Here is a 14102-nt window from a genome sequence, read left to right on the forward strand (position 1 = left end):
TGTTTAGTTCTCTGAAACCTGCTGATATCCCTGCTCAAGATGGCTAAAGAGAGAGAAATCAATTTCTGACTACAATGTAGGCTCTGGGATAGATTAATCACAACCTTTTAATAAAAACTTGACAAGGAGCTCTTTAAGGTTGCCATTTGCTGATACTAAACTGTTGACTTGTATGATATTCTGATAACCAGCAACATTTTACAATTAAAGCTAATGAAATGCATTAAAAATGCATCTGACTGACCTTCCACTTTAGGAAGATAGCATGTTTTGATGACAATTGATTCAGCTATTTCATAGTCAGAATTGTATGGCACAGAAGCAGACCCTTTGGTCCAACTCATCCATGCCAACCAGATATTCTAAATTAATCTAGTTCCATTTGTCAGCATTTGAACCACATCCCTCTAAACTGTCCTATTCATATGCCTTTTGAATGTAATCGTACCAGCCTCCACCACTTCCTCTGGCAGCTCATTCCAAACACACACCACCCTCTGTGTGAAAAAAGTTGACCCTTAGGTCCCTTTTATATCTTTCCCTCTCACCTCTAGTTTTGCACTCCCCCACCTTAGGGTAAAGACCTTGGCTATTCACCCTTTTCCATGCCCCTCATGATTTTATAAACTTCTATAAAGGTCACCCTTCAGCCTCTGATGCTCCAGGAAAAATAGCCCTGGCAACATCCTTGTAAAATTTTTCTGAACCCTTACAAGTTTCACAACATCTTTCCTGTAGCAGAGAGACCAGAACTGAAAGCAGTACTCCAGAAGTGGCCTAATGTCCTGTAAGCCGTAACATGAGCTCCCAAATCCTATACTCAATGCACCCACCAATAATGGCAAGTGCACCAAACGCCTTCGTCACTACCCTGTCTACCTGCGACTCCACTTTCAAGGAACTATGAACTTGCAGGCCAAGGTCTCTTTGTTCAGCAACACTCCCCAGGACCTTACCATTAAGTATAAATCCTGCCCTGATTTCCCTGCCAAAATGCAGCATGTCACACTTATCTAAATTAAACTGCATCAGGCACTCCTTGGCCCAGTTGCCCACCTGATGAAGTTCCTGTTGTACTCTGAGGTAACCTTTTTCGCTGTTCACCAAATCACCAATTTTGGTGTCATCTGTAAAATTACTAACTATACCTCCTATGTTCATATCCAAAACATTTACGTAAATGAGAAAAAGGTGTGGACCCAGCACCGTTCCTTGTGGCACACCACTGGTCACAGGCCTCCAGTCTGAAAAGCAACCCTCCACCCCCACCCTCTGCCTTTGAACCAATTTTGTATCTAGTTCTCCCTTTATTCCACATGATCTAACCTTGCTAACTAGTCGACCATATGGAAATTTGTCAAACGCCTTACTGAAGTCCATACAGACTTCACCCACTGCTCTGCGTTCATCAATCTTCTTCGTCACTCTTCAAGGAACTCAAACAAGTTAGTGAGACACAATTTCCCATGCACAAAGCTATGTTGACTATCCCTACCCAGTCCTTGCCTCTCCAAATATGTAAATCCTGTTCCTCAAAATCCCCTCCAACAACTTATACAGTCATAGAGTCCTTACCTACCACTGACGTCAGATTCACCGGTCTATAATTCCCTGGCTTTTCCTTAACACCTTTCTTAAATAATGGCACCACATTAGCCAACCTCCAGTCTTCCAGCACCTCACACATGCTATCGATGATACAAATATCTCAGCAAAGGCCCAGGAATCACTTCTATAGCTTCCCACAGAGTTCTAGGGTACAGCTGATCAGGTCCCAGCAACTTACCCACCTTTATGCATTTTAAGATGCCCACCACCTCCTCCTCTCTAATAAGGACACTATTCAAGGTATCACTATTTATTTCCTCAAGTACTCTAGCTTCCACATCCCTCTTCACAGTTAACACTGTTGCGAAATACTTGTTTAGTAGTTCACCCACCTCTTGCAGTTCCCCACATAGATGGCCTTGCCAATCTTTAAGGGGCCCTATTCTCTCCCTAGTTACTCTTTTGTCCATTTGAAAAGTGACCCTTAACATCAACAGATTCCAACAGATATCAATTCTGTTCACATCCTCTCAGAAAGAAAGACTTAGTATGCTCTTTACATTAACTTCTCACCTCTCCTGAAACTCTTTGAATGATGAAAATAGGAGGTAGTTGATTGCACTAAAATCTTCTTTGGTTTCATTTAAGTGGAACTGCAAGAACACTAGCTCCTTCTTTCTCACATCTTGAGGTCCACTGATAATCAGGGCTGATTTCTATAATCAAAAATGCAATGGATTGATAGAGAGAAGAAGTGTTTAGCCACAATGAACAACTTGACAGAGCGACAGGACTTATCTGGAGATCCATTTTGTACGTAGTGAACTTAGAAATAAATTCACAATAACTAAGAAGAAGTGAGGAAGGGCTGGAATCAGAATTCATTCCAATTCTAATAAATCATAAAATTGTTACAGCACAGCAGAGGCCATTCAGTCTGTCAAGTCTAAACCAGTTCCCTCGAAGATTTGGTGATCTTCAGATTATAAATCATTCAGTGCAGTGCAAAGGTTTGTGAATACAGCAGGTAACATCTGGCTTGCTAGTAGATTTTAAATTTTCCCATTTATTGACAATATATTTCATTGATCCAAGGGATGTATTAGTTGGAAACAGAACTATCCTACAGCACTGCAGTCAAGGGAGTTGGAGAGTCATGAACCACAAACTCTCAATGCTGAATCATAACTCCTAACCTGATCACCTCAACCCCTACACTTGATCTGCCAAGAGAAATGACATTCAATAGCTAAAAGATCATACTACACAGGAGAACATTCAGTCCATCCATTCTTTGAAGGAGCTATTCATTTATTCCCATTCTCCTATTCTGTCTTCACTGCTCTGTGTATATTTTGCTTATATCCAATTCTTTTTTTTTTACAAATTATCATTGAAAATGCTTTCAAAACCTAAAACGCTGCAAATCATAACAGATTGTGAATGTCAATAAATAAAAATCTTTTTAACCCCTCTCTTGTTCTTTTGGCAGTTATCTTAAATCTGTACTCTCTGGTTACCAAACCTCTGGTATCTGAACACTAGATCATATTGAACACCTCTATTAAACCACCCTATAACATCTCTCCGGGAAAAAGAATAATCCCATAACCTTTATTCTTCATTTAATAAATGAATGCCACTTGTATGAAACATTTTGTGCTCTGTGAGTAACACTGCCCACTAATACTCTTGTCCCTGACTCAGGGACACCTTTGTCAGCTCTAGAATTCTACCATTCCTATGTTCTCTCAGACAGACTCCGACATTGCAACCTCTATATAAGTTCAACCAAATGTTTGCAGTCCAAGTCCCACATTCTCTGCCGTCCTGACAGCCAAACTACAGGGAGTTCTGGCTTAGCAACACCTCAATTGCAAAAATACTCATTCATCCTTATTTTCAAGTCCTTCCACGACTTTGCCCCAACCTATCCCTGAAATCTCCTCCAAACCCAGAACCCTTCAAAATATCTGATGTCCTACAATTTTGGCCAATTGTGCATCCCTGATTACATCTCAACTCTGGAATTTCCTCATTAAACTATTTCACCTCTCCACCTCTGTCTCTTCCTTTTAAGATGTTCCTTAAAACCTACCACTTTGATCAAGCTTTTGGTGGTCACCTTTACTAATAACTCATGTGATTTAGTGTCACATTGTGTATGATAATATTTATGTGAAGTATCTTGGAATGCTTTACTATGTTCAAGCCACTATATAAATGCAAATTGTTAATGCCCCAGGAGCGTGACTGCCAAAATCACTGAGAAGTCAGCATAGAGAGTTTAAAGTAGTTGCTGAACATAAAAAATTTCTAGTCCCAATCCAAAATATCAGAAAAATAGATGGAAGCCTAACAAAACAATGACTTGCATTTTTAAATGTCTTTATCAACTCAGCACATCTCAGTTTGTGACAAACAATTGAAGCTTAGTCACTGTTCTAATATTGGGAAATGTGGCAATCTATTTGCACACTGTAAAGTATCACAAAAAGTGGTAACACTTATGATTGTAAAATATAGTTCAGTGATGATTGTTGAGGAATAATTATTGGTGAGTACTGCATGGCTTTGACTTGACATTCAAAAGGTAGAATTTCTGTGACATTCTCAGTACTGCATATTGCACTTTAGCTTCAGACTAGATTGTGTTCAAATTGCTGGAGCGAGGTTTGTATCTGCAAAAACAACTCAAAAATGGGAGCTCCACCCCTTGAACTAAGACTGGTCAAAAGAAGGACCACTAAATGCATGAATATACAGGTTGAGTCATGCCAACCAGTACATCCAACATCCTAGTCCAATGTTTTATTTTCTGTTTAATTAATTGTCATTAAAGCAAGTTTTGGGTATTTAGAACTACATTAATACTTGCTGACAATTTTATCTTGTAATAAGAAAGTTAAAAACGTAGTAAGCTAAACGGTTCCACTTGCTAAAAGAAATGTCATATTCAAACCATCACATAAACAATTAACAATAACACTGTATAAAATGCACCGATTCATCTCTAGTGCAACAAATGTATATTGATCAATTGAGAACATATAATTGTAATCCCAAAAGAGTTAAATCAATGGATTGAAGCTATTTTTTACCAGTGTGTTGTTTCTATATGGGTCTGTGTAACTGACGTATTCCTTAGTACAGTTTATTACTCCTCGTTGACCTGGATTCTCCATAAACTCAACACGATCATGATAATGGTGCTTACAGGTCAACAGTTCAGCCTTACCAGGATACAGTGCAATTCCTGTGAAATAGATTGAGACACATTCAGCACACTTGTTATTCCAGAATGATTAACATTTCAAATGCTCTATACAGTTCAGCACCACCATTCACCTCATAGGGAACCTGGTGGAGTCTATAAAAAGTAAAGGCCCAGAAGCAAGTTGACCATCCACCCTCTCAAATAAAAGGTAAACAGTGTGTTATGATCCCATCCATGTTACTACTGGGCAACTCAGATCCCAGGATGAAATCCAACTTGACAGATATGTCTTCCTAGTTTAATGCGACTTTCTCTGCAACATGAAATACACAAGGCTGCAGACTTGGCTTTAACAATAAAACAGGAATTTGTTACACAAAAGAAATAAATATTAAAAAAAAAAACCAAGATATCTACATATAACACAGCTTAAAAGATTTTACAACATACAGCAAAACAAAATTCCATCTACACCCCAACACCATCACTTTAAAAGTTACTCAAAACCAGAAAAATTCAAGCCTATCAAATCTGTACGATGTCTTAAAAGTTGTGGTCCTGTGAGCTGTGAAGCCTTTTCTTTGAACACTCACACAACTGAGTTCTCAACTTTGAATAATGATTGCAGATTTCTAACCAAATGCTCCTGCTCTGAAGGTTTTCACAAAATATGAACCTTACACTGAGGTAGCTTATTCCATTAACAGTTCTGAGCAATCACTTTTTCTGAAAAGACTATATTTGCTACTGATCCCAATTTGAGGTGCTCAAATCCCTTTGAACTAAATGGGAAAAAAAATGTTTATCCCAGCTTCTGCTAACCTAATAGTTTTATGTTTTTTCTTTCCAGTCATAAACATGTCACAGCATAAACAAACTTCCATTAACACTCCAGGAAGCACATACAGGTTTAAAATCATGATTCTGGAAAGGCTGACCTAGTTAATTTTAAGCCCCTTTACAAAAATAGACCAACACATATATACTGCTAGTTTGAAATCTAAACTCTTAAAAAATGATATTAATAAAATTTCATCATAAGTGTGGAAAACTACAAGGAGGTGGGGATGTAACATTTTCTACTTTACTAAATTTATTGTAACATAAACAGCTAACAGGAGCAGGTCATTTAGCCTTTTGAGCCAATTCCAACATTCATTAAGGTTGTGGTTGATCTTCTATCTCAACTGCAACTTTCAACCTTTAAAATGTGGAATAGATTTCAACTTTCAAATACATGTCATTACAAAGTAACAGAAGTACTGTACTTAGACCTTCTCCGGTTCACAAAGAAAATAAAATCTAACACTAGTATTTTTGGCAGGTCAGATGGTAATGCTGAGGTGGGGAAGGGAGTCATACAGTCAAAGGATCATACAGCACAGAAAAAGACCCTTCAGTCCAACCAGTCCATGCCAAACATGACCCCAAACTAAACTAGTCCCACCTGTCTGCTCTTGGCCCATATGTCTCCAAACCATTCCTATTCATTTATCTAATCAAATGTCTTTTAAACATTGTAATTATGCCCACATCCACCATTTCCTCAGGAAGTTCATTCCACATCTTTTAAGTAAGACCCACTTCAGACAATTTGAATGTATTTCGGTAAGAATAGCAGCAAGTAAATTATAATTCCTATTGCAAATACAATGGAAGCTGCTACTACAGTACTATACCGAGGGAGCGTGATATTGCCCAAGGTACGATCTTTTAGATGAAACATCGAGCCAAGATTTGAGCAGCCGGAATGGTGAATGTAAAAAATGCTACAGAACTTGGAGAGTACTCTTCTTTAAGGTTCTGACCAACATTAACTTTAACCAACATCACTAAGATGGAAGAGGCAATTATTTAATTCACTGATAACACAAGGTTGCAAATGTAATGCATGTCTGCACATCTGCTCCTCCTTTTGCATAGGGTTTACATAAGTTTGCCATGAAATATTTCTTCCCGCCACTGGATATTATGGATGCACTTAATAAATTGCTGATTGACTCACTGAACTATTCAGTAATGTACACACAAGTCTCTTGTCACCAGTACAAATGTTGCAACTTTCCATCAGGCTCAGTTCATTTGCCAGTGAAAGAGAACACAGTGTGAACCAATAACAGTTTGTGAGGGTGGTTCTCATGTTCACTGTTGTTAACAAATAAGTGACAATTTAGACCCTTTCTCCTCAGTACTGCTCCGACAGGGAGGCTACCAATAATAATTAGAGGAGTACAATTTGCATAGTGGGAGTTAAACAGGAGGATGAGAATGTTAAACTGTTGTGGAATGGGTCGCAGTTCAGTGAAGGGGTGAGTTTGGTACAGAATAGAATGTGCTCAACAAAGTTGTTAGAGAACTTACGGAGAGAGGAAAATGGGAGGCAGGCAAGAGCATGTTTGAATAATTGAGTCTGGAGGTGACAAGGTTATGGATCTCTGTGTTTACGACTGAGAGGCTTTGAGACCAGAATTATTTTGGACGTTACACACAATGTTATTCCATTAAGCTGGAAACCAGACTAGTGTTCTGGTAGGTCTGATGAAAATGCAAAGTTAGAATGCCATAGTTCTTTCAAGAGTAAAAGTCGTTAAGCCCAGAAGTCCTCAATGTCAATCAGGAAGGGCATTTTTAACATTAAGGAAACATTGTTTTCCAGGGGATCCAGGAGAAAAGCGCCATTAATTTTCAGATGTTTTGGATATTTTTCTGAAGGTTTTAGTCATGAAATCACACAATGTTTACAGAAGGCAGATGGCCATTCAGCTGTTATGTCCTTACCAGAGGTCAGTTAGCTCAGTTGGCTGGACAGCTGGCCTACAATGTATTATGATGCCGGCAACGTGGATTCAATTCCCACACCGACTGAGGTCACCTTTCACTGCATTAAAAAAACATTTCTCTTTAAATCACCTTTGTTTCTTTCGGCATTCAGCAGTGTCCACTGCCTCTTGAACCTTCTACAAATGGGAACAGTTTCTCCCTGTTTACTTACTTCTGCTGAATCTTCCCTCTACCCTTTCTACTAGCATTTTCACCATTGAAAAAAGCAACATTACTAATGACTTTCACATGGCACAGCCCGATAATGAGGACTCTTCTTAAGCTGCCAGCATTTCTGGATCAAGTAGCTTTTGCGAAGCAGGTGGACAGTTTTTCTTTAGGTTAGGATGATTGAAAATGGATTTGAGCACTTGAAATTTACACAAAAAAATGTCCCTGGCATTCACAGATAGGTTTCACTTTTTCTGAGGTATTTTGAAATGACCAAATAGACATTGAAACTGAAGAATAGTCCTGTTTTTGAAAAAGGTATGCAGTTGCTGGTAGCTTATGAAACAACTATAATTAAAATTCTTTCACTTTTATTGCAGAAAAAGCAAATATTAAAAATGCTGACTTTCACTAAACAATATCCCAATTATAGAAAAAAAGCACTACAGTAATTCTATCACACTGCCCGTCGCATGCCTGTTATTTTGAACTGCGCTGAGGGTTATTTCTTAAACTTGACAAAATAACATTTGAAAAACAAGAAATAATGCCAGATGTGAGAATTAAACCTCAAAGATACTGGGCAGGAACCAACAGGCAGTTTACCACCATTTACCTAAAGATAGACCTCCTGATACCCACCCACATAAATAACAGATGGCAGTACGGTTGGGTCAGATTACCAATAATGAAATATTTTAACAAAGATGTTTGCACAGAGGGTATTTAGGCCTCAGACTGAGATACATGGATGTATGCAAGACTGCACTGAAAGTTTATTTTTGTCACAGTGAGATGTCTATGACAGTTTGTAAGATACAATGAGACTGAGTGAACTCTAACAGAAACTGTATAAATGCAATTTAGACAGTAAATATGACTAAACAAAATTACAATAATCTAACAGACGACTCATTTGAGAATAATTTTGGAAAGCTCATGTCATTTAACCAGTAACAATGGGAATACTGATGTCCAGGGGCAAAATGTTTTTAAATGGACAATGTTAGGAAAGTACAGAAGGAGTGTTATTCATCTAATTTAAAGTATGTCAAACCACGTTAAAACCATACTCATTTTCCAAAGGTGAATAATATATTACAAGTGAATATTTGAAACCTATGACAAAGTCAGAGAATAAGGTATTAAATACAAATATTTTAAACATCAGTAATCTCAGCTGGGTTAGGGAAGACACTGTAGCGAAGAGGCTGTGGGGGAAAAATTCCTGTGAAAAAATTTCACAGTCAACTAGTTAGGGGAGACGTCAACGGTATGGTTATACTCATGGATGTAGACAAAAGTATAAACTCAGTACAAAGCAAATAAGGTCCGCAAAATTCAACTACTTCAACTAATAATGAATGATGCAGGTACTCTTCCAAAGCAGCAATGCTTGTCTGCTATAACACAGTGTGGAACTGGAGAAATACAGTAGGCCAGGCAGCATCAGAGCAGCAGGAAAGTTGACGTTTCGGGTCGACACGCTTCTTCAGATATGAGGGAGGGGTAAGGGACCTTAGAGATAGAGAGAGGAGGGGTGGGGCTTGGGAAGGTAGGTGGGATGGTGATAGGTGAGTGCAGTTAGGCAGTGGTGGGGATTGGTCAGTGAGGTGGGAGGAGCAGATAGGTAGGAGAAAGGATGGACAGGTTGTGTCAGGCAGGGATGAGAGGGAGGATTGATCATGGGATGAGGCCGGGGGTGGGGAGATTTTGAAACTGGTAAAATCCACATTGAGACCATTGGGCTGTAGGCTCCTGAGGTGGAATATGAGGTGCTGCTCCTCCAGTTTCCGGGTGGCATCGTTGTGACACTGCAGGAGGCCCAGGATGGACATGTCACCCAGGGAGTTGGAGGGGGAGTTGAAATGGTTCGCGACCGGAAGGTGTTGTTGTTTGTCGCAAACAGAGTGCAGGTGCTCTACAAAGTGGTCTCCAAGCCTCCGCTTGGTCTCACCGATGTAGAGGAGGCCACATCGGGAGCAGCGGATGCAATAGATCACATTGACGGATGTGCAGGTGAACCTCTGTCTGAGGTGAAAGGTTTGTCTGGTGCCTTGAATGGAGGTGAGGGGGGAGCTATAGGGACAGCTGTAGCACTTCCTGCGGTTGCAGGGAAAGGTGTCAGGAGTGGTGGGGCTAATGGGGTGTGTGGAATAGTTGAGGGAGTTGCGGAGAGAGCGGTCCCTACGAAAGGCAGACAGGGGTGGGGAGGGAAATATAGCTTTGGTTGTGGGGTCGGATTGTAGGTGGCCGAAGTGGCGGAGAATGAAACTTTGGATACAGAGGTTAGTGGGGTGATATGTAAGGACAAGGGGGGTTCTGTTTTTGTTTTTGTTGGGGGGAGGGGACGTGAGGGCAGAGGTGCGGGAAATGCAAGAGATGTGGTCGAGAGCGTTTTCGACCATCGAAGTGGGGGAGAAGTTGCTGTCCTGGAAATAAGAGAAATCTGGGATGTTCGGGAGTAGGACGCCCCTTCTTCGGAGCTGACACGGCAGAGGTGGAGGAATTGGAAGTAGGTGATCGCATTCTTGCAGGAAGGTGGGTGAGAGGAGGTGTAGTCTAGGTAGCCGTGGGAGTCGGTGAGCTTGAAATAGATGTCGGCTCCGAGGCAGTCACCAGAAATGGAGACAGAGAGGTCCAGGAAGGAGAGAGAGGTATCAGAGATGGTCCGGGTGAACTTGAGGTTGGGGTGAAAGGTGTTAGTAAAGTTGATGAACTGTTGAAGGTCGTCATGGGAGCATGAGGTAGCGCTGATACAGTCATCAATATAGTGGAGGAAGAGGTGGGGGATGGTGCCAGTGTAGCAGCCGAAGAGGGACTGACCCCCTTCTTAGCCTTCCACTTCCTACAGACTAACGGTGTGGCCATGGGAACCCGCATGGGCTCAAGCTATGCCTGCCTCTTCGTAGGAAACGTGGAACAGTCCCTCGTCCGCTCCACACTCCCACTAGCCCTACCACACCCGGCACTTTTCCCTGCAACTGCAGGAAGTGCTACACCTGCCCCTACACCTCCCTCCTCACCTCCATTCAAGGCAACAGACAAACATTTCGCATCAGAAAGAGGTTCACCTATACATCTGTCAATGTGGTCTATTGCATCCGCTGCTCCCGATGTGGCCTCCTCCACATCGGTAAGACCAAGCGGAGGCTCGGAGACCGCTTTGTTGAGCGCCTGCGCTCTGTTCGCAACAAAGGACAACACCTTCTGGTCATGAACCATTTCAACTCCCCCTCCCACTCCCTGGGTGACATGTCCATCCTGGGCCTCCTCCAGTGTCACAATGACGCCACCTGGAAACTGCAGGAGCAGCACCTCATATTCCGTCTTGGGAGCCTACAGTCCAATGGCCTCAATGTCGATTTTACCAGTTTCAAAATCTCCCCACCCCTGGCCTCATCCCATGACCAACCCTCCCTCTCATCCCCGCCTCCTTGACCTGACACAACCTGTCCATCCTCTCTCCCACCTATCCGCTCCTCCCACCTCACTGACCAATCCCCACCACTCCCTACCTGCACTCACCTATCATCATCCCACCTACCTTCCCCAGCCCCACCCCTCCTCTCTCTGTTTATCTCGGAGCTCCCTTCCCCCTCCCCCATTTCTGAAGAAGGGTCCCGCCAAAACGTCAATTTTTCTGCTCCTCTGATGCTGCCTGGCCTGCTGTGTTCCTCCAGCTCCACACTGTTACCTCTGACTCCAGCATCGGCAGTTCTTATTATCTTTGAATGCTTGTCTGTTCCGTGGATTATAAAGTAAGTAAGTTGCTTAATAAGAACATAGAAGTTAAGTTATGGGTTTGCAATCCCTTGGTCCAAACATGGACAAAAGTGCTGAACTCCAGAGATGAGGTAAGAGTAACTGCTTCTTCAAACCAAGGCCTCATTTGACAAAGTATGGCATCAAGAAATTCTAGCAAACCCGGAGTCAATGGGAATCAGGGAGAAAACTGTCCAGTGGTTACAGTCATATCTAGCACCAATGAAGATGCTAATGGTTGGTGGAGGTCAGTCATTTCAGTTCCAGGACATCTCTTTCGGAGTTCCTCAGGCTCGTGTTCTAAGCTCAACATTCTTCAGCTGCTTCAATGATTTTCCTTCTATAAGCTCAGAATTGGGTTTGTTCGTTGATGATTGCACAATGTTCAGAAAATTTGAAAAATTCGCAAATTTGAAGATACTGAAGCAGTCCATTCTGTGAGCAACAACGTCTGGACAACATAAAGACTTCAGCAAATACATGGAAAGTAATATTCACACCACACAAATTTCAATTAATGATCATATTGACTGTCAATGATTTTTCCATTTCTGAACCTCCCACTATCAACTTCCTGGGGGTTACCATTAACCAAAAACTAAATCGGGCTAGATGTATAAATACTGTGACTACAAGAGTAGGTCGAGACAGGGAATTCTCCAGCAAGTAACTCATCTATTCATTTCCTGTCTACAAGACAGTCAGAAGTACTTTCTACATGCCTGGATGAGCAGCACCTCCAACAACACTAAAGAAGCTCAACACCATCCAGGACAAAGCAAACGTTGTGGCCTACACAACCTGGAAGGACAAGCCCATAGATTCTGGGGAAGGCCACCGCCTACAATTCCTCTGCCAAGCCACACACCATCCTGACTTAGAACTACATTGACCTAGTGTCAGTGAAAGAATGACAATGTCCTGGGACTCCCTTCCCACCAGCACTTTGGGTGTACCTACCCACAGTGAAATAGAAAAAAATACAGAGGACTACGTTTGGAAACATGAGCTCAAATACTACCGTGGCAGTAGGACAATTTAATTCAGTTACCAAAACTGAATGAAATGCTAGTATCAGGAATGATGACTACGAGCGGAACCTTATAGGAGTCTGAGTATCATAAGCTATGGTGAGATGTGTGCTAGAAACATGTTGTTCCATGCAGACACAAAGGCAGGAAGCTCGCCAAGCAGGCTTCAGTCAAGTTAAGGAGGATAGATAGCCTGTTCTCTGGATGCACAATGGGCTTAGAAAGATGGCACAGACACAAGGGATGTCAGTTAATTTCAGAATGTCTTGGCAGTGGGCGAGTTTTCTAACAACACTCTGTGGTAAGATGGGACACCATTAAGGTGAGATAGGCATGCAGGGACTTTGGTAAAAAAACGATATGGCAGTAAAATATGCTAGTCCTTGCAGCAAAAAACCTTCCAAACAAACTCATTGCAACTCACACTTAGCCAAGAAGGGCCCACAAAACTATCAATCTGAAGAAGGGTCCAGACCCGAAACATCAGCTTTCCTGCTTCTCTGATGCTGCTAGGCCTGCTGTGTTCATCCAGCTCTATCGGCGCCGCCTCGTGCTCCCACGAGGAGCTCGAACAGTTCATACACTTCACTAACACCTTCCACCCCAACCTTAAGTTTACCTGGACCATCTCTAACACCTCTCTCCCCTTCCTGGACCTCTCTGTCTCCATATCGGGCAACCACCTAGAAACCGATATTCATTTCAAGCCCACCGACTCCCACAGCTACCTAGAATACTCCTCCTCCCACCCACCTTCCTGCAAAAATGCTATCCCCTATTCCCAATTCCTTCGCCTCCGCCGCATCTGCTCCCAGGATGAGGCATTCCACTCCCGTACATCTCAGTTGTCCTCGTTTTTCAAGGACCGTAACTTCCCCTCCTCGGTGGTCGAGAACGCCCTCAACCGTGTCTCCCACATCTCCCGCACCTCATCCCTCACACCCCGTCCACGCAATAAAAACCAAAAAAGAATCCCCCTCGTCCTCACGTACCACCCCACCAACCTCCGGATCCAACGCATCATCCTCCGACACTTCCGCCATCTGCAATCCGACCCCACCACCAAAGACATCTTTCCCTCCCCACCTTTATCTGCTTTCCGGAGGGACAACTCTCTCCGTGACTCCCTTGTCCGCTCCACACTCCCCTCCAGCTCCACCACACCCGGCACTTTTCCCTGCAACCGCAGGAAGTGCTACACCTGCCCCCATACCTCCTCCCTCACCCCCATCCCAGGCCCCAAGAAGACTTTCCACATCAAGCAGATGTTCACCTGCACATCTGCCAATGTGGTATACTGCATCCGCTGTACCCGGTGTGGCTTCCTCTACATCGGGGAAACCAAGCGGAGACTCGGGGACCGCTTTGCAGAACACCTACGCTCGGTTCGCAATAAACAACTGCACCTCCCAGTCGCGAACCATTTCAACTCCCCCTCCCATTCCTCAGACGACATGTCCATCCTGGGCCTCCTGCAGTGCCACAACGATGCCACCCGAAGGTTGCAGGAACAGCAACTCATATTCCGCTTGGGAACCCTGCAGCCCAAT

The 14102-nt window shown here is 42.7% G+C and overlaps 1 protein-coding gene across 1 annotated transcript in view; it reads right to left on the minus strand.

Annotated features, from left to right (window-relative positions):
• pacc1 (proton activated chloride channel 1) overlaps positions 1-14102 on the minus strand; it is a 30080-nt gene that overhangs the window by 4355 nt on the left and 11623 nt on the right. The window contains exons 4-5 of the mRNA XM_048600774.1: positions 4650-4804; positions 2122-2264 (exon numbers count right to left, since the gene is read on the minus strand). Coding sequence (XP_048456731.1) covers positions 2122-2264; positions 4650-4804 — 298 coding nt within the window. The remainder of the gene's footprint in view (positions 1-2121; positions 2265-4649; positions 4805-14102) is intronic.

This window comes from Rhincodon typus, chromosome 9 (assembly GCF_021869965.1).
Source record: "Rhincodon typus isolate 14 chromosome 9, sRhiTyp1.1, whole genome shotgun sequence".
Lineage (NCBI taxonomy): Eukaryota > Metazoa > Chordata > Chondrichthyes > Orectolobiformes > Rhincodontidae > Rhincodon > Rhincodon typus.